The 20,692-nt window shown below is 53.0% G+C and overlaps 2 protein-coding genes across 11 annotated transcripts in view; both read right to left on the reverse strand.

Moving 5' to 3' along the window:
• Positions 1 to 6,612, reverse strand: part of ZNF449 (zinc finger protein 449) — a 29,780-nt gene extending 23,168 nt beyond the window's left edge. The window contains exons 1-2 of one of the 6 annotated variants that reach the window (XM_064574607.1): positions 6,289 to 6,612; positions 523 to 971 (exon numbers count right to left, since the gene is read on the reverse strand). In XM_064574607.1, coding sequence (XP_064430677.1) covers positions 523 to 876 — 354 coding nt within the window. In that variant the 5' untranslated portion in view covers positions 877 to 971; positions 6,289 to 6,612. The other 5 variants (XM_064574609.1, XM_064574605.1, XM_064574606.1 and 2 more) reach the window with 5 other exon arrangements.
• Positions 6,613 to 16,612: 10,000 nt separating this feature from the next.
• ZNF75D (zinc finger protein 75D) overlaps positions 16,613 to 20,692 on the reverse strand; it is a 52,166-nt gene continuing 48,086 nt past the window's right edge. For 3 of the 5 annotated variants that reach the window (XM_064574599.1, XM_064574597.1, XM_064574602.1), the window contains 2 exons: positions 18,738 to 18,853; positions 16,613 to 18,448 (listed from right to left, as the gene is read on the reverse strand). The gene's annotated coding sequence lies outside the window, so the exon portion shown is untranslated. The remainder of the gene's footprint in view (positions 18,449 to 18,737; positions 18,854 to 20,692) is intronic. The other 2 variants (XM_064574600.1, XM_064574598.1) reach the window with 2 other exon arrangements.

Here is a 20,692-nt window from a genome sequence, read left to right on the forward strand (position 1 = left end):
GGTCATGATCCCAGGGTCCTGGGATCGAGCCCTACATCAGGCTCCTTAATCAGTGGGGAGCCTGCTTCTCCCTCTGCCTGCCACTCCCTGTGCTTGTGCTCTCTCTCTCTCTCTCTCTCTCTCTGACAAATAAATACACAAAATCTTTAAAAAAAATAAAAAGGTAATAACCATTATTAGCTCAAGGGCTGCAGAAAACAGGCCATGAGCTCCATTTGGCCCTTGGACCACAGAGCACTTCTTAGAGCAATGTTTTTGATTTTGCGTATGTAAGCAGGTTACATTATACATCAATTTCATTTCAGGATAGTAGAGGAGGCAGTACGAAATATCTGGTACAGAACAGGAGTTGTGTTTAATAGCTGAGAATTGCTGGGCCATATGTGCTAATTCCAGCAAAAGGGAAAAATGAAAATCACTTTAGGGAAAGCATGGAGCTCAAAACGAAACGTCTGATCTAGTATAAGATGTCTCTGCCACTTCTTTTTGTCTAATTACCAAGATCCCAAACTCTTTTCTCACCTGCTGCTCTGGTATGTCCAGTTCTCTCTGTAAGTCTTCAATCAGTGACACAACTCTTTCTCTATTCTCTGGGCAATGTTCTCTCACCCAGGTCTCTATCTCCGCGGGCAGAATAGTGAGGAACTGTTCCAACACCAGCAGCTCCAGGATTTGTTCCTTGGAACGCAGCTTTGGCTTCAGCCACTGACAGCAAAGCTCCCAGAGTTTGTTGAAAGCTTCATGAGGCCCGGCCGCTTCTTTGTACTGGAACTGCCTGAAGCGCTGACGGAAGACTTCACAGTCGGCATCATAGTCTTGAAACACGGAGCCCTGATTCAACGAGGCCTGGATCGCGCAGCCCAGGGCCACCGCCATCGCCCCGTTCTGGTCCTGTACACTTTCTCTGGGGCCTGAAGTCTCAGATTCCAGTCTGTTTCTCTGTGGAGGCGTCAAGGGGGAGCCACCCACAGCTGAGGACAGGACAAAACAAGAAAGGAAACAGCAGTGGTTACCCCAGGCCATACTCACTTCCCTTAACTTGCTTACATTCCACCAAGCCCTAGAGCAGCAAACTTAAATCTTCTTTGGTGATTTTGAGACTCTAATGAAGGCCATGGAATCACTTCCTAGAAAAACTCGCAAACACATCTAATTCTGCATCCATTTTCCAAAAATTTACAAAATGTTCTAGAGCAGACACGGACCCCGTTTCAGTTTAAATTCATTGAGGGGCGCCTGGGTGGCTCAGTCGTTAAGCATCTGCCTTCGGCTCAGGTCATGATCCCAGGGTCCTGGGACCGAGCCCTGCGTCAGGCTCCCCGCTCCGCAGGAAGCCTGCTTCTCCCTCTCCCACTCCCCCTGCTTGTGTTCCCTCTCTCGCGGTCTCTCTGTCAAATAAATAAATAAAATCTTTTAAAAAAAATAAATTCATTGAAGTTGCATTCAGTTTCTCATTCAAATTCGCCACATTTCAAGTGCTCCATAGATAGGATGTCATTGTAGAAAGTTCTACTGCACAGCTCGGCTCTAGAATTCCATTGATCCAAGGCTAAGAACCTCTTCCCGTAAATAAACCACCACAGATGTGCTGGCCTGTAACCCCATTCCCAGTTTAATACAAGCTGTCTTGTGTCTCTGAATATACACAGGCACTGATAAACAACACTGAAAGTCCATGTGCCTTTCAGTAACCCATGGTCACCTTCAATCACCGGCATCTTAGCTAGAGCCTTGCCTCCAAAGGCTACAGATCCACAACCCTCCATTCTTCTCCACTCAAGGGCTGTGTACTTCAGCCGACACCAGCCTGACCCTCGTCCTGCGATGGCATGTCAAGTGGCTTTCTCATGAGAACGATACACTGCCTCAGGGCGGGCTACCAGCTACCTGGTCCGCATGAGTAACCAAGGACACTGATCACGTGCATGGCACTGTGTCCACGTGCTGTTCGAAGTCTCCCGCATATGGCAGGTCACGTAGCCCTCACCCAGAGCGAGGACGTGGGGACTAGTATGATGCCCTGAGTACAGAGGAGGGGACCGAGGTTGGAGGCTCAGGGGCACTGAATGACTTGTCCCAGGTCACACAGTAAATGCCAGAGGGAAATGGTGAGAAGGTTGGAATGAACAGATCTCTGCAACGCTCATGTCTCAAATCATCCAAATGTTCTTAGTGCAATGTCTGAGGTCACAGACCTGGTCACACGCAGGTCTCAATATCATTACCCACCTTATGCTACAGATCCTCTCTCTGTATTTGCCCAGATACCTCATGAACCTGTCCTCTTCCCTGCAGTGGCACAAGTTAAAAAATACTCATAATCTTCCTACCTAGTCATCCCAAATGTACATTGTGACCTTATCATCCTTTATCTTGATGGTAACCTGAACTTCAGCAGCAGACCCATCCACGTGCGATAACCTGCTCGCTTTGTGACCCTGACACCCAGTGCTTCTGTCTGTAACATGAAAATAATCATAGCATCGATTCCATAAAATTTCCTGTGGTGGATCCAACCGCGTGGAAGCCAAGGGCTGTGCCTGGCCTGGCACAGAGGAAGCGCTCAAGCAAGGTTACTGCTCCCCACCACTCGATCCTAGAAAGCTTCCACGTCCCCCCCCCCCAACCCCACCCCAGGCATCGAACCCCCCTCCCTGGATGGCATCCAGGAACCCAGCCGGCTTAGGCTGTGGAACCGCCCTGACCATGCTCAGCCTCGCAGTTGGCCGCCCTCCCCAGATGGGCCCCAACCCTCCACCACGTCCAGCAGGGCCCTGATTGTCCCGCCGTCCCTCCACCCGCCCTTCCGCAGGGAAATATCACTGCATCCCAGGACTCACGGCTTCTCCCCAGATCGGCCCGAGCGAGCCCGCGCTCCCACGGCCCCCGGATAAAGAGGGTGTGTGCAAAGCGGGCACTCGGGGAAAGGCGAGGAGGGACACGTCGCGGGAACTTCTAAAAGCCGGTTACAAATCGGCCGCCCGGGGCGCGGGCACGGCCCCTGCGCGCTCCCTACGGGATGTCCCGGCGCCCCGACGGGCGCTCCGGGCCCCGGACAACCCCGGGAAGGCCCGGCCGGGGCGCAGGGAGCGGCAGTGGGGACCCGGCCGGACAGGGGCCCGCCGCCCGGCGCTCGTCCACGCGCTCGCCGCCGGATCAGGGCTGGCGGCAGCCGGTTGGCGTAGCCCTAGCGCGATGGGAGCCCCGCCGCCCGCGTCCGCGCCCCAGGGACGGCCACGCCCTCTGGCCGCTCCGGGACTCACCGCCTCGGCGCCCACGGCTTTCCCAGGCTCCCCGGGGCAGCTGCGCAGGACGCAGGCGCGCGGCCGCCCTGAGGACTACATTTCCCGGCAGGCTCCGACGCACGCGCCCCGCCGTCTGGGCCCGAGAGCATGCTGACGTGGGAGGGACCGCCGCTTCCTTGGCCTCCTAGGGGCCTCCTGCAGCCTTGGAAGCGTTCCCGTTTCCGGTCTTCAGCGCTTCCAGAGCCCAGGGGCTTGGGTGGGACGTCCCCGGTTCCTGATCCCAGCAAGGGCTTCTCTTCCATCCGCCCCAGAGTAACCCGAGTGCTGGGGGCCTCCTTTAACTCTTTTATTCCTGGGTCACCGATTCTCCAGCCTCTCAGTGCAGGAAGAATTTCTTGGGAGGCCCTGGTAAAACTTCAGATTTGGGGGCCCCTCCCCGATAACCCTGACGCACCGCATCTCGCATGAGCTGGAGAATTCACATTTTTTTTTTTTTAAGATTTCATTTATAAGAGCGGGAAAGCACGAGCACAAGCGGGGGTGGGGAGGGGTGGGCCTTGGGCGGGAAGGGCAGAAGGAGAGGGAGAAGCAGACTCTCACTGACCAGGGTAGCCCCACGGGGCTCCAACCCAGGACCCTGGGATTATGACCCGAGCCAAGCAGCCCCCCCCCACCCCCCGAGAATTGGCATTTTATTTATTTGAGAGAGAACACAAGGGACGGGCAGAGAGAGAGGGAGAAGCAGACTCCCTACCGAGCAGGGAGCCCCTCTCGGGACTCAATCCCGGGACGTCGGGACCACGACCCCAGCCCAAGGCAGACGCTGAACCGACTGAGCCACCCAGGCGGCCTGAGAACTCGCATTTTAATAAGCTTTCCTGGGCGGGGCGCCTGAGTGGCTCAGTCCTTAAGCGTCTGCCTTCGGCTAAGGTCATTATCCTGGAGGCCTGGGATCGAGCCCCACATCGGGCCCCCTGCTCCGCGGGAAGCCTGCTTCTCCCTCTCCCACTCCCCCTGCTTGTATTCCTTCTCTCGCTGTGTCTCTCTGTCAAATAAATAAAATATTAAAAAAAAGCTTTCCTGGCCTTATGACTCTGGTATTGTTCTCGCGGGTCACACTGGCCTTGAGCTACCTTTCTAGTTTCCTTCTTGAAGACCCGAGCTTCGGCCTCGCGCCACCCCGTGCGCTCCTCTCCGCCCTCGGCCACCAGCAGAGGGCCCGCGGGTGTTTGGGTTCCCCCCGCGGCCCGCCTCTTGTCTTCCAAGTGGCCCCGCCGCTGGGGTCACGTTTCCCCTCCCGGGTGCGTTGGCGCCAGGCCAGAGACGATGCTGTCCCTGGGGAGACGTCGTCCTCACACTGGTCCCCAGCTGGTGCCGTTGGTGTTGGGACACCAGGCTTTAGTGCTGGGACTTCCCTGGTGGGAGCAGGACAGAGAGGAGAGAGCCGCCTGCGACTGTGCCTCCCAACCCCGGGCGCAGCGGGTCGAGGGGCAGGCGCCCCACCGCCCCGAACGCGCAGAGGCCACGGCCCTGGAGACAGCGCCCCCGGGCTGGGGTTGGGCTGCTGCGCGGGGACCCGGAGCCCGGGGCACGCCGATCCCGCTGTTTGGGGTTGCCCGGGGCGCCTGCGACGGCCGCCCCAGCTGGTTTCGGGGTCGAGAGATCTAGGAACGCGACCCTGGCGTCCGGCCCAGGCTCCCAGGAGCGAAAAGGCTCCGGACGAGACACCCCAGGAGTTAGTGCGCCTGTCGCCAGGCGCTGGCCCGCCTCCCCACCTCCGGGGCGCAGCCTGGTGGCCTCCCGCCTGCTCTTGGGGCTTTGGCCGCTGGGCCCCGGGGAAGCGTCGGGCGGCGCCCGGAGCTTTGCCAGCGCTCGGTGGCTTCGGCCTGAGATGCGCACCCTGGAGCGGGTCCTAGGGCTGTTGGTGTCCGAGCGGTTCCCGGCCCGCCCGTGCCAGGGGACCCACAGCCCGGTGCAGAGGCGGCTGGCGCAGAGCTGCGAAGAAGCCGTGCCTCTTGCGGCGTCTGCGCGGACAGCGTGCGGGGTGAGGGCGCAGGCCAGAGAGACGGCGAGAGCGGGCTTTTATCTGGTCTGGCTTGGGCCGGAACACGGAGGCAGCGCGGGCTCCGGTCCCCGTTCGGGTTTTCGGCATCGCCCTGAGCCGACCTGACTTGGCCAGTGCCCTTCTGTACCTTGGTCTGGAACTTGGAGCGTCCGGGTTTTCCGCGGGCGCAGAGCGAGCGGCAGGGGCGCCTGTCCCCACCGGGGGGCGCTGTGGCGGCGGCCGGCGGCCGCGTGCGCGCGCCCTGGAGCCGCGGGTTCCGCTCCCGGCTCCGCCCGCTGCCGCTCCCGGCGGGACTTGGGGCCGCTTCCTGGCCGCCCGTGGGCCTCCCGTCGCCGCGGCGCAGAGGCTCCCGGGCGGCCTGGAGTGCGAGGGGGCAGCAGCGTGTACGTGTGGCGACCCTGCCGGGCGTCGGGGCCGCTGCTTCAGACTCGGCTGGCCTGCGTGGTGGCCGCGCCCGGAGTGCCCGCGACTCGCGAGGCTGAGGCGGGAGGGTGGCGGGGCCGCCGTGCGCCGTGCTGGTCGCGGCGCGGGCTGCGTTCGCAAGTTCGCCGTCCCCTGGCGAAGCTCCCAGAAGCGGGAGGCCGCCCGGGTCGGAAGCGGAGCGGGTCCAGACTGGCGTGGGGCCCGGCCGTGGGCTCGTGCCCGTGCAGAGCCTGTGCCTGCAGCCTGCGCGACAGACGGACACCGTCTCTAAAGCAACGGGCGCTTCGCTGTGCCTCTGTCTGGGTCAGCGGCCCGGCCTCGTGCGCGCAGCTGGGTCTCCGTTAAGGGTGCGGCCCGAGGAACTGTCTGGCCCCGAGGCTCTGAGGTCAGGCTCCCCGGGCCCCCCAGGCTAGCCCACCTAGCGGTGAGGCATGGGGGCGACCGGCAAAGGGGGGCAGGGAAAGAGGGAGGGCAGAACTTCAGGAGATCTGTGCGGGAAAGGTGTGCAGTGGGAAGGGGGACCCCCGCGCCCCCCACAGACGGTCACATACTCACATTTTCGCTCAGACCCCTGTAGTTTAAGCCATTCTTTTTCTCTTGTGGTGTCCAGAGTGACTGACCATGCTCTTCTGTGGACTCTGCCTTCAGATCCTTGTAGTAATTTCCCTTGCCTTGTTGGGCCCTTTTATGATGGTGAGTGATGGCCCGCTGATTTCAGGTCACAAACAATGGGCTGAGAACCAAAATGCCTTTAAAGCAGCCTTTGCTTCAGGGAACAGCATGCAAGTCGCTGAGCTTCAAGCTGGAGCCCGGTGACACTCAGGGAAGCCCCCGCTGCATTAGCCACGAAGCCTCAGCTCCAGAAGAACCCACAAGCAGTAAAGGATGCAGGTGAGGAACAGAATGGGCGGGTGGGAGGGGAGGAGGGCGTCGGAATGGCCTCCCTGACACCAGCCCGGAGAACATAGCTGCGAACAAGAGGGAGTTTCTGAAGTCAGTTTCTGGAAGGACCTCAGAAATAGTGGTTTGGATTTTTCTGGAGGAGGATGAATTTCTTAGTAGTGTGCCTCTTTTGAATTAAACTTTTAATTTTGACATTATTATAGATGGACATGCAATTGGAAAAATGGACGGGTATCCTTTACCCTTTAGGTAGTTTCACCATTGGTAACATCTTGCACAAACGATACTACAATCCAGGATATTGACATGAATACAGTCTGGCTGGAGAACAGTTCATCCCTGCAAGAATCCCCCCCCCCCGGTCGCTCTTTTACAGACTCAAACCCAACCCGCCTCCTCCTGCCCATCCAGCTCTTTTATCCAGTCCCTGATCTCTGGCGCCTGGCAACCACGTATCTGTTTCCCTTTTTTTTTTTTTTTTAAAGTAGGCTCCATGCCCAGGAGCCCAGCGCAGGGCCTGACACCACGACCCTAAGATCAAGACCTGAGCTCCTATCAAGAGTTGGGCACTCAACCGACTGAGTCACCCGGGTGCCCCGGTCTGCTCTCCCTTCATATAGTTCTGTCATTTCAAGAATGTTTTATAATTGGAATCCTATCATCTGTAACCTTTTGAGAATGGCTCCTCCCACCCCCCTCTCAGCGTAATTCCCTGGAGACTTTTGCAAGTCATTCTGTGTAACAATATTTGTTTCTTTTTATGTTTGTATAGATAGACTGCGCTTTGCTGAAACAGTCCCCCAGTGAAGGACATCTGGGTTGTTCCTAGCCATTGGCTATTACAAAGAAGGTGGTATGAACATGTAATTGCTATTTTTATGATCGATGCTTTATCCGATAATTCTGACATCTAATTAATTTGGGAGTTAGAGGCACTTGATTGTCCTTTCTCATTCAGGTTGAGAATTTCCTGGTTCTTTGTATGAAGGATGATTTTCCATTGTGTCCTGGACATTTTGGGTATTATGTTAGGAGCCATTGGTTCTATTCAAACTTTGTATTTTAGCAAGCAGTCCTCCTGTGTGGTTTGGCCTGCAGGTCCTGGGCTACTCTTGAGGGCTGTGGTTGTAAGGACGAGATGATTTTCAGAGCCTCTGTGGTGCTTTTCTTTTTTTTTAAGTAATCTCTTCACCCGGTGTGGGGCTCGAACTCATGACCCAGGGATGAAGAGTTGCATGCTTCGCTGACTGAGCCAGCCAGGCGCCCCTATGTGGTGCAATTTTGGTATGCTTGGTTTATGCTGCTGCTGGGACTTCCACGTGTGCCTGTGGATCTTGCTTGAGGAAATAGAAGAAACCCATCCAGGCCAGCCTCCCTCATGATTCTCGGTGGGGGAAGGGGTCCCCCTGCCTTCAGAAAAAGCAATGTTTCCAGTGTTGGGAGCTTTGGGAGGCAGGATGCCCTCTGCCAGTGGAAGGTGGGGAGCATTGTGGGCCAAGCCCTTGTTGGGGCCCGATTCTCTGTGCTGGTGCCTCCCGGCAGCAGAGCGTCTCGGGGTGGGCATTTTCGGGCCCAGCGGTGAAGGAGAGGGTTGCTGGGCAGGCTCTCTGTTGCGGTGGGATTGCCCCTTGCTGGTGTCCCTTGGCTTCGGGGTGCCTGTCTGGGAGTGGGGAATCTCAGGCTAGGTTGAAAAGGAGAGTGTTTCCTGGGCTGGGTGCTGGCTGTGATGGCATGTCCCTCGCTCATGCCCCAGTCACAAGGTATCTCTGTGTCCGGAGAGAGCCTCGGACATGGTGGGGAATAGAGTCCTCTTCGAGGTTGGTGGAGGGCCAGCTGGATGATAGGAGGCTTGGGGCCCTGCAAGCCAGCGGGGAAGAGAGCTGTTGTTATTCCTTGCCTGTGTCCCCATCATTTCAGACATTACTAACCCCCAGTTGCCTCCTCTTTAGAGTATGTAGCCCTGAGGAGCAAGGGCCAGGTTTGGGGGAAGGCATACCATGTGGTAATAATCCATAGGACGCTACAGAGTAGGGATGCTGCTGTCATTGGGATTTCTCTCCCCTTCATCATTATCTGTCCTCTGACTTCTCTCCCCCCCGCCAGGGGGCCACGGGAGACAGGATGATGGAACCAGGTGGTATGGAAGATGCTACTGTGTCCCCCCCCCCCCGTGCCCTTCCTCCTTGCTGTGGGCTCCTCTCCTAGGGGCTCTTCCTGCCACCTGCAGAGGGTTCTTTTGCTTGAGATCATTGACATGTCTCACCCCCACCCTCCACATTTTCCTCCCGCCAACATCTCAAATGTGGCCCCGCTCCCCTTCTCCCCCATGAAACCTGTTCTCAGCAAGCCCATATTTGCCCCTTTTGTGAAAATGAGTAATGGGAAGCCTCACTAAAACGGAGTCCGGAGGCTTTGGCAGAGGGACCTCTCAGCCCCTTCGACTCTCCGTCAATTGCAAACCTAACAGAAACAGCCGGACTTGACCATACATGGACTTGAACTTGCACATGGATACCACTCTAGTACTCCAGCCAGAGGAAGAGATACTCTCCTTATTCCCCCACCCCACAACAGCTCAGGCATCATACTCGGAACCCCCAGTTTACTCCAGTGGACTTTTAGTTTATCACAGCCTTCCCAATTTACCCCTTTTCTCCTTAAAAAAGCCTACCTCTCGGGTCGCCTGGATGGCTCATTCGGTTAAGCGTCTGCCTTCGGCCCAGGTCATGATCCTAGGCTCCTGGGATCGAGTCCTGCATCGGGCTCCTTGCTCAGCAGGGGGCCTGCTTCTCCCTTTGCCTGTCCTGCTCTCTGTCTGTCTCTCTGACAAAGAAAAGAAAAATCTTAAGAAAAAAGCCTACCTCTCCTTTGTTCCCCAGACCTGCCTATGGCTTTACCACAGCTTGTGTGCCCTGGATCGCAATTCTCTGCTATTCCCAAATAAACCCAACTGTCGCTGGTAACATAACCGGCAGTTTTTATCTTTAAGGTTAGCACTCTATTCCATGGCTCTGCTAACAGGCATCCCTTGATCTCCCGTCGCCTTGTCTGGGAGCAGCTCCACATCGGCCACGTGGCGCAGTAGCCTTGCTCTCAAGCCTCAGCTGGAAGAGCTGAAGTAAGGGAGGCTGCACCATAGTGGACGCCCTATGGCAGGTGGAAGGAGTAGAATCCAGTGATAGCCCCCCCGCCCCGAATCCACCTCAGATACTGTGCCTGCTCTAAGTTGTTTTTGTTTGTTTTTTTAAGATTTTATTTATTGGGCACCTGGCTGGCTCAGTCAATTAAGTGTCTGCCTTGGGCTCAGGTCGTGATCCCAGGGTTCTGGGATTGAGTCCTGTGTCAGGCTCTTTGCTCAGCAGGGAGCCTGCTTCTCCCTCTGCCTCCCTCTGATTTTATTTATTTATTTGACAGAGAGAGAGCACAAGCAGGGGGAGTGGAGAAGCAGGCTCCCCACTGAGCAGGGAGCCCTATGTGGGGCTCGATCTCAGGTCCCAGAGATCACGGCCTGAGCTGAAGGCAGACATTTAACCGAATGAGCCACCCAGGCGCCCCTCTAAGTTTTTTTCCTTTAAGATTTTATTTATTTATTTGACAGAGTGAGAGAGGGAACACAAGCAGGGGGAGTGGGAGAGGGAGAAGCAGGCTTCCTGCGGAGCAGGGAGCCCAATGCGGGGCGATCCCAGGACCCTGGGATCACAACCTGAGCCAAAGGCAGACACTTACCGACTGAGCCACCCAGGCGCCCCTCCCTCTAAGTTTTTGACTCCTCAAAATTTCAAGGTACTTTTTTTTTTAATTCTCTTATATATCTATTCTCCATTAGTATCTTTAGACCCTTCCCTAATGACAAAAATTTCAGGGGAACTGGCTCAGTGTTCCAGCTTATCAGCTGTCCTGTCATTTGGGAAGGAGGGTCTGTGTGCTCAGGGATTTTCATCAAGCATTCCTTATCATTTTGGAAATTGGGAACCAAGGACTATATCCAAAATAGGAGATTGTCTAAATAAAGTACGATGCGTCAGCGCGATGAACTATTACGCAGAAATGTAAAACAGCGCCCCTAAAATATGGCAAAAAGCTAATCGCTGGATTTTGGTGGAGGGGATACAATGTGCATTGCCCAATGTTTCCAGCTTTTCTGTATGTAGCAGAGTCCTCGTGAGAAAGAGCTGGGGAAAGTCTTAACAAAAATCATGGTGCATGCTCACCCAGGGATGCAAAAAAAGGGGGGAGAGGGAACCCCATAAAACAAGACCCATGTGCCTTTCGATCCGAAGCGCACTGAAGCACAGGGAGGAAGGAATAACCCTTCCGTTTGCTTGCATGCATCAAGTACAGGAAGTGAGTCACAGCTGTGAAAACATCGTCACCAATTCTGCAGAGGGGTCACAGCCCCTGTTTCCTTTGCCCGGGACGGTCTCCACCGTCTCCACGTCACTCTCCGGCCGCTGTGCCGCCCCAAGTCGAGCCCAGCCCCTTCGGGGGGCGCCAGAGACAGACAGGAGTCGGGCCCCCCTCCTCCGGGCGCCGGGCTCGTCGGAGTCTGGCTGTGGACGGCGGAGGCAGGGTCTGTTGCCGCTCGTGGCGGGGCCCCTGCCGCTCGGGGTGTGCCTTCTTCACTTCATCTTCCCCTGGACCCCAGATCCCTTCCTGGCTACCCATCTTTTTTCTTTTTTTCTTTTTCCTCTCCTTCTGGAGTTTCCCAGTCACATGTAGTTCTATTGTATATCGACGCATAAGAACTAGGCTCCTTTTTATCCTATTAAACCCAGGTTTCAGGGTGTCACCCCCCTCCACACTGTAACCTCCCCCAGGCGGATCTGCCCGGCTCATCAAACCGCTGTTGTGCTTCCTTTTTTTTTTTTATTTTAAAAATTTTTATTTATTTATTTGACAGAGAGAGACACAGCGAGAGAGGGAACACAAGCAGGGGGAGTGGGAGAGGGAGAAGCAGGCCTCCCACTGAGCAGGGAGCCTGATGTGAGGCTCGAACCCAGGACCCTGGGATCATGACCTGAGCCGAAGGCAGACGCTTAACCATCTGAGCCACCCAGGCGCCCTCTGGTGGTATTTCAAACAGCAGGTCCAAGCCCCTTCCTCCAGGATCCCGTGAGGTCACGGCAAGGGACAGCTAAGTTTTTTATATTCCTACTTTTACATCACATACTATACACTTTTTTTTTTTTACTTTTATGCTCTGATATTACTGCAAAAGAAACCGGAACAGAGTTCAACTGGTTTTATATGCAGGTGAGGTCGATGCCGGGGACAATAAAGACCCCGTGGAGGCAACAGAGTGTCTGTGACACCGGGACCCTGCGCGAGAGCCATGCCTCCTCGTGGCTCAGGTAGCCGGAGAGGCTATTGGGAGGCTCTTGGGTAGAGAATCAATCAGGACCACATTTATATAACAATGGAAACAAAGCCCTGGTACCAGACCTAGGGTGTGAGGTGAAAGAAGTTTTGTAACAACAAAAATCACTGAATTGTTTGATTTTTTCAAGAAGTCGCTTTATCTAAAAATTTTTACTGCAGCAATTAAGGAACGTATGGATCCAAACATCATAATCAGAAATTTGAGGTTTTAGGGGCGCCTGGGTGGCTCAATTGGTTAACCCGCTGCTTTGGGCTGAGGTATGATCCAGGAGTCCCAGGGTCGAGCCCCACCCAGGGTTGGGCTCCCTGCTCAGTGGGGAGTCTCCTTGTCCCTCTTCCTCTGCCCCGCCCCCCTGAGCGTGCACACGCATGCACTCTCTCTCTCAAATAAATAAATAAAATCTTTAAAAAAAGAAATTTAAGATTACTGTCAAATCACTGTATCCACACACACAATTTTAGAATGCGCAAAATCACCCCTGCTGGTTTAAGAGTTACAACTTCTCCAAACAGTTTACAAGCCTTTGAAATGACTAAGTCTTAACATATATTACAGGAAAACCTACTAGCAAATTTCTTAACAATAGAAGAATTCCTAACTCTGAATGTCAGGGGCTCAAGAATATCAAGAACAGCTGAATGGGGGAAAAATGCATGTATTTTGAAACATATTTTAGCCTTCAATCTAGCTTGCAAGCACTTTTTTTTTTTTTTAGATTTTATTTTTATTTATTTGCGAGAGAGAGAATGAGAGACAGAGAGCACGAGAGGGAGGAGGGTCAGAGGGAGAAGCAGACTCCCCGCTGAGCAGGGAGCCCTATACGGGACTCGATCCCGGGACTCCAGGATCATGACCTGAGCCGAAGGCAGTCGCTCAACCAACTGAGCCACCCAGGCGCCCCCTAGCTTGCAAGCACTTTTAATAAAAATTCACTTCCAAAGGAAGTCTCGTTTCTTTCTGATAATATTATTTCTTACTAAGAATGGATTACATACATTTCTTCCACAAGAGAAAAGGCGTAAGGTTACCACTTGCCTGACGGTGATACACAGTAGGTGTGCAGAGTACGGCTTAGTTAAATTCAACAGTGTCACACAATTGTTGCTGATGAAAAATATTTGGACTACACCAAAAAGAAACCTAATAAATCTTCCAGTGAACATTAATATCCTCAATTTATTCCTCACCCTCATAAAGAATATCTGTGAAAAACCCAGAGCTTAATGGTGAAAGAATAAATGCTTTACCCCCATGATCAGAAACAAGGATATTTTTATACATTTCCCTATTCTGTGAACAGAATCATATAAAATGTGGCCTTTTGTTTCTGGCTTATTTCACTTAGCACAATGTTTTCGAGGTTCATCCGTGTTGTAGCATGGATCACTACATCATTCCTTTGCATGGCCAAATAATATTCCATTGTATGGATATACGCTTTGTTTATCCAATAATCTTTTTTTTTTTTTAAGATTTTATTTATTTATTTGAGAGAGAGAGAATGAGAGAGAGCACATGAGAGGGGGGAGGATCAGGGGGAGAAGCAGACTCCCTGCCGAGCAGGGAGCCCGATGCGGGACTCCATCCCGGGACACCAGGATATCATGACCTGAGCCGAAGGCAGTCCCTTAACCAACCGAGCCACCCAGGCGCCCTATCCAATAATCTTTTGTTGGATATATGGTCTGTTTCTTCTGTTGGGCTATTATGAATAAAGGTAAAATTTACATTTGTCTGCAAGTGTTGGTGTAGACATGTTTTCATTTCTCTTGGGTATATGCTAGGCCATTGGTAATTCTGTGTTTCTTATTTGAGGAACTGCTGGACTGTTTTGCAAAGTGTCTGCACTATTTTACATTCCTATAACGTATGAGGGTTCCACAGTGTGGAGGTGCCTCAAAAATTTAAAAATAGAGCTACCCTATGACCCAGCAATTGCACTCCTGGGTATTTACCCCAAAGACACAGATGTAGTGAAAAGAAGGGCCATATGCACCCCAATGTTCATAGCAGCAATGTCCGCAATAGCCAAACTGTGGAAAGAGCCAAGATGCCCTTCAACAGATGATGGATCAAGAAGATGTGGTCCATATCTACAATGGAATATTAGCCATCAGAAAGAATATTACTCACCCAACTTTCCCATCAACATGGATGGGACTGGAGGAGATTCTGCTAAGTGAAATAAGTCAAGCAGAGAAAGTCAATTATCATATGGTTTCACTTATTTGTGGAACATAAGGAATAGCATGGACGACATTAGGAGAAGGAAGGGAAAAATGAAGGGGGAGGGATTGGAGGGAGAGATGAACCATGAGAGACTATGGACTCTGAGAAACAAACAGGGTTTTAGAGGGGGCATGGGTTAGCCCGGTGATGGGTATTACGGAGGGCACGTACTGCATGGAGCACTGGGTGTTATATGAAAACAATGGGTCATGGATCACCACATCAAAAACCAACGATGTATTGTATGGTGACTAACATAACATAATAAAATTTAAAAAAAAAAAGTATGAGGGTTCCAGTTTCTCCATGTTCTCTCCAGCACATGTTAATTTCTGTTCTGTTTTGTTTTTTGGCTAAGCCTAGTGAGTGTGAAGTGATACCTTATTGTGGTTTGGATTTGCGTTTCCCTAGTAACTAATGACGTTGAGCATCTTTTCATGTGCTTGTTGGCCATTTGTATATCTTCTTGGAGAAATTTCTATACAAGTCCTTTGCCAGTTTCTGTATTGGGGTTTTGACTTTTTGTTATTCAGTTGTAAGAGTTCATTATATATGTGGGCTATTAGAATAATCAACTGATTTTTGCCAAAGACACCAAGACAGTTCAGTGAAGAAAGGAAAATCTCTTTAACAAATAATCCTGGGACAGCTGGGGAAGCACATGCAAAAGGATAAAAAAGGACTCTTACCTCACATCATATACAAAACTGAGAATGGATCAAAGACCTAAATATAGGTCCTAAAACTATAAATCTCTTAGAAAAAAACATAGAGGTGAATTTTCATGACCTTGGATTTGGCCCTGGTGTCTTACCTACCATTCCAAAAGCACAATTAACAAAAGAAAACAGATAAACTGTGCTGCATCATCAATTTGACAATTTTTGCATCCATGGACACCAGGCGCCCCTGGGCGATGCGCGGTAGGCGGTGCGGGCCGCTCTGGGGCGTCCCGAGGGCCCCCTGCTGCGCCGGGCCGGGGACCGTCCGCGCCGCCTGGCACCACAGGGTACCTTGCCACAGGCCTCCGCGCCGCGCGTCCCGTCGCTCGAGGGGAGGGCAGTGGGACTCGTCCCAAGCGGCGCGGCACCCGGTGCGCGAAGCCGCCCCTCCGGGGAGCCCGGAGGCCGAGCCAGATCGCGCGCGGCGAGGGGACAGGCCCGGGGAGGAGGTGACCGGACGTGCAGGGCTGCAGCGGTCCCGCTTCACCGGCGGGCGGCCGGAGGGGCGGGGAGGAGCGGGCGCCCCCAGCCGCGGGCAGGCGGGTGCGGGGGGTGCGGGGGTGGCGCAGGGCCGTCCCCGCCCGGCAGGGGGCGCAGGCACGGGCGTGCCCGGCGCGGCGCTCGGGTCCCCGGTCGTTACCCGCCGGGCCCGCAGGCTGGCCGCGTCCCCACAGCGCCTCCCCTCGGCCTCGGCCCGCTTCTCCACGCCCCACGTCCTCACTCGCGTGCCCACTTCCCCGAGGGCCTGTCGCGCCCGCAGCCTCCCGGGGGGGCGGGGGGGCTCTGTCCGGGGAGCCGGCGCCCCAGTCCTGCTGAGCCAGGCTGGGGCCTTCAGTCCCGCACCGTGTCCGCAGCCGCCGCCCGCCCGGCTTTACCCCTCCCCGCCCAGGGGCCCGGCCATGCACACTTCGGGGGGCAGTGCGAAGAGCCGTTACCTTCAGGAGGCTTGGAGGGTATTGGTACCAGACGGAGAACCGGTTCCCAAGTCAGGTTCAGCTGCTCGCCCCTGAAAAAGCAATACTCGAGAAACAAGTGATGGTGGGAAAGGAAAGGTTGCTTTATTCAGGAGGCCAGCAACCTGGGAGGATGGTGGGCAGAGGTCTCAAAGACCATCTTCCCCGTGCAGGGGGAGCCTGGGGGTTTTAAAGGGGAAGGCCAGGAAAGGGGGGGGGGCTGTGCACAGGAGAAGCAGGTGCCCAGGTGGTTAGTCCTATGTTGACATGTCCTTGGACAGACTTGCTGACATCAGCGGGGGCTGTTTTCCAAGGCACTCAGGCCTTATCTTCTGGGAAAGTCTAGTCCTTCACTCCTCAAGGCCAGTTGGCTGCAAATCTCCAGGAAAGTAGGTTAGTTCCACTACAGACCAAGGGACTTAGGTCAGTAAGCAAGGAACACCTGAGCTTAAAGCAAGTTCCCCCTTGGGCACCTGGGTGGCTCCGTCGTTAAGCGTCTGCCTTCGGCTCAGGTCATGATCCCAGGGCCCTGGAATCGAGCCCCGCATCGGGCTCCCTGCTCAGCGGGAAGCCTGCTTCTCCCACTCCCACTCCCCCTGCTTGTGTTCCCTCTCTTGCTGTGTCTCTCTCTGTCAAATAAATAAATAAAATCTTTAAAAAAATAAAAGAAACTAGATGAACTTCAGAGCAGCAAGAGAACAAACATCATTTATTAATGAAAAGGCATTCTAACCAAAAACGCACAGGAAAATATCATTGTCCAACTCTTGGGGCGAAGAGGAAATAAGGTGAAAATGGTAATAACAAACAATCGCAAAATCATAAATAATAACCTTGCATACAGTTTGTGGAACGTGACCAAAGCTAGATGTCAAGTAAAGTTTGCTGCCTTCAGTGCTTTCACATTTCAAGGAAGAGGGGAAGAAAATACAATATGACCTGGAAGTTCACTCCTTGCCCCTTGTTCCACATTTCAAAAATGGATTGTGTCAAAGGCTCCAAAGATGCGTAAATATAGCAATGGGTGCACAGGACAAAGTGGCTGTGGGGGCACCTGGGTGGCTCAGATGGTGAAGCGTCTGCCTTCGGCTCAGGTCATGAGCCCGGGGTCCTGGGATCGAGCCCTGCATCGGGCTCCCTGCTCGGCGGGAAGCCTGCTTCTCCCTCTCCCACTCCCCCTGCTTGTGCTCCTTCTCTCTCTGAAAAATAAATAAATAAATAAATAAAATCTTAAAAAAAGAAAGTGACTGTGACCCGTGATGTACCTGGGAGTCAAGGGAAGTGCTCTTTGCCACTGTTAGGGAGGCATCTGCGTATTGCTCCAACACCCAGTTAGTGAGAACAAAATAGGAAGAGCGTACGTTTCCACGGGGCTCAAATGTCTCATAAATACAGGTCAATGGGGCGCATCCTCGTTTACTGGGAAACTGGCCCTAAATCTGGAAGGACTGCTCCTCACTTACACCTACCTCGTCGTGATTGGCGTTGGACAAAGACATTTTCATCATAACGATTAAACAGATCTAGGACGATGGTAGGAGTGGGTGAATACTCTAGAATTTGCATGCCTTGGAAGATGGGTTTGAAACAGAGTAAAACACAAAGCTGTCCTTAGGAATAAGGTCTGGCAAAAGTGTTCTTCCGAGATAGCCTCGTGCAGGTGAAGGTTTTATGAATGAGCTCTGACTGATGGGGTGTAGGAACTGTTTCCCTCAACCTTTTGTCGGAGGATTCTTCTCTCAAGTGAGCGGCTTGGTGCATCGTAAGACCTGCTTGCTTTACGAGCTTGTAGAACCATGACTACACTTGCAGGGACTCTCCTTTCTGTGTTTTTTTTTTAAATGATTAACAAGGCTTGATCTCTGTCTGTAGCTTTCCCCACAATACTCGCAGATAAATGGTCTCTCTTCAGTGTGCGTTTTCTGGTGCAAAGTGAAGACCCCTCTGCCGGCTAAAACTTTCCCCGCTACTGGGATATTTATGGGGCTTTCCTCCTGCGTGGATCTTCTGATGTCTCATAAAACTTGATCTATCACAAAACCTTTTCTTATAGTCAAGGCGCTGGTTCGTTTCTCGCTGGGGATAGGCTCTCTGGTGCGCTATGAGTTGGGACCCCTGAGTGGACGGCTTGTTACACACAGAGCATTCATAGGGTGTCTCCCCTGTGTGAACTTGATGGTGCCTAAAGAGATCTGCTTTACGAAGGACTCTTTTCCCACACTCCAGGCACTTATGAGGGAGCCCTCCCCAGGGAATTTGCAGGTGCTTATTAAGTAGCTTCTCTTTAGCAACACATTTCTCACACTGCATACGCTGGGGTGGCTTCCCTCTGGGACTGTTTTGCTCCTGGGCTGTGGGGCTGAGAGGTCTTTCCTGCTTGGAGCTCTCGGCTGTCTCTCGAAGAGACAGGTTCTGACGGTGGACAGGCATTGCGCAATCTCTGGGTAGCTGTTCTGCTGGGTTTCCCAGTGGATTCGTTAGCCGTTCGGAGAATTTGGGCACATTGGGACCAAGAAGCACATTTCCATCTAAAGAAACAGAAAATGGATACATGCCCTCCAGTTTTTTTTCTGCTTTGACATCTTTTCTTCATTTTCTTCCCCGCCCCCCCCCGCTCCCCGTTATCAAAATTTGAGGGAAGGAATAGAAATCACAGATGTCACCCTGTTCCCAGGAGAGTGGACATGGGGACTAAGAAGAGGTCCTCAGCAGTTTGTGGGGAGACAGAAACTCTCAAGTGGCACCCTGAACCTCTTTACCCCGGGATTAAGGTTGAACCTCTCTTTCTTCCCGAGCGCCCGATGAACCCTCACCCACCTATCCTGGGGTCTTGGAACTGTTCTTTCACTTCCTTGGAATCCTGCAGTTCCTGGCACTTCGGCTCTTCTCTGTGCTCCGCTGGGCACCCGGGTCAGGCTTTGGTCTTGGCTATCCTGGGCAGAGGAGAGACGGGAGGAGGGGTGCATGGAGTGGCCACGGATTTCTCCCGAGTCCGGGCTGCTTCCTGGCCACATGGCCTCTCAACAGCTACCTATTTCCTTCTCACAGTTGCCTCACCAGGAGCCTCTGACATGTCATTTTTGTTGTTTTGTTTTTGTTTTTTAGGATAAGAACAAAACCCAAGTGGATGGAACTAGAGGGTATTATGCTAAGCGAAATAAGTCAGTCAGAGAGAGACAAATACCATATGATTTCACTCCTATGTGGAGCTTAAGAAACAAAACAGGATCACAGGGGAAGGGAGGGAAAAATAAAGTGGGACGAAATTAGAGAGGGAGACAAACCGTAAGAGACTCTGAACTCTAGGAAACAAACTGAGGGTTGCTGCAGGGGAGGGGGGTGGGGGAAAGGGCTAACTGGGGGATGGGCACTAAGGAGGGCATGTGACGGAATGAGCACTGGGTGTTATATAAGCCTGATGGATCACTAAATTCTACCTCCGAAACTAATAATACACTATTTGTTAATTAATTGAATTGAAATTAAATTTAATTTAATTTAATTTAAAAAAAATACCCCTTCAAGACCTAAATGAGGGGAGGGGAAGATCCCAAAGTCCTCCAATCTGTGGAAGGAGAGCGAACCAGTTCTGCGGCGATATCAACGCACATCATTCTGCGAGTGGATTTAGGTGAAAGCCAGAACACGAAGTGACTGCCTACAGAGCTGGCTGACAAAAACAGAACCACTGGCTTGCTGACTGCCACGTGAGGGAAGAGCAAGGCCGGCTCCTGACCCTGTCGTCAGTTTGCGTCCCCCAGCCTGTGCTCACAGCCCCTGTCAGCTAAGGCCACTAACCATCCCCTCCGGCCCGTCCCCCACCCTCCTGACCTCAGTTCCATCCTCTACTCTCCTACCTCCCATAAAATACCATCAGGAATGCTGAACGGACGTGATGCTTGTTTGAAAAGGTGTGCACAAAGAGCAGCCCTCCTTCTGTCTGCCAACCTGGGGAAAACAGCCATGGCGCTCATCCCAAGACAAAGCTGGTGAGCGAAAGCAAGCAGAAACTGCCTCTCTCTTATGTTGTGCCGGGAGCATAAATGGACACAATCATTTGGGAGGACATGTGACCATATCTATTAAAGTTTTACATGTATATGCCCACTGACGAACTGTTCCTATTCTAGAAACACAGGCCCATAGAAGGATGCTCCCTGCGTTTTATAGCTTTGGCTCCAGGGTATTTTGGTCAACAGTCAGAAGTCACGGCTCTATGCCTACTTCTGTTGGTGAGTCTCTTCTCCTCATCCTCATCACCAGCCAGTCTGGGTTACCACATAACCAACCACCAGATGGGTTGTTCTAGAAATGAGCCTAAGTGCACAAACGCACCCTCTTGTATTGGCCCCTCGGTTGTTCATTTCTTCCCCGCAGGCTGAGATTCCTTAGCTCAAAAGCCTGCCGCTGGCGCCAAACTCAAACTCTCACACATCCAGTGATTTAAAAATTAGCCCCCAGGGTCACCTGGGTGGTTCAATCGGTTAAGCGGTTAAGCGGTGAAGCGTCTGCCTTCGGCTCAGGTCATGATCTCAGGGTCCTGGGATCGAGCCCCATGTTGGGCTTCCTGCTCAGCCAGGAGTCTGCTTCTCTTTCCCCTCTCCCTCTGCCCTTCCCCCTGCTCATGCTCGCTCTCTCTCACGCGCACTCTCTTTCTCAAATAAAATCTTAAAAAAAAAATTAAAATTAAAATTTACCCCAGAAGCACACTGTTAGCCATTTAGACCCTGCCTACTTTGCATATCGCAGAAAACTTCACCCCCCATCTGCCA

Source organism: Mirounga angustirostris, unplaced genomic scaffold (assembly GCF_029215605.1).
Source record: "Mirounga angustirostris isolate CCGP_5_RB_7025 unplaced genomic scaffold, mMirAng1.0.hap1 SCAF_11, whole genome shotgun sequence".
Lineage (NCBI taxonomy): Eukaryota > Metazoa > Chordata > Mammalia > Carnivora > Phocidae > Mirounga > Mirounga angustirostris.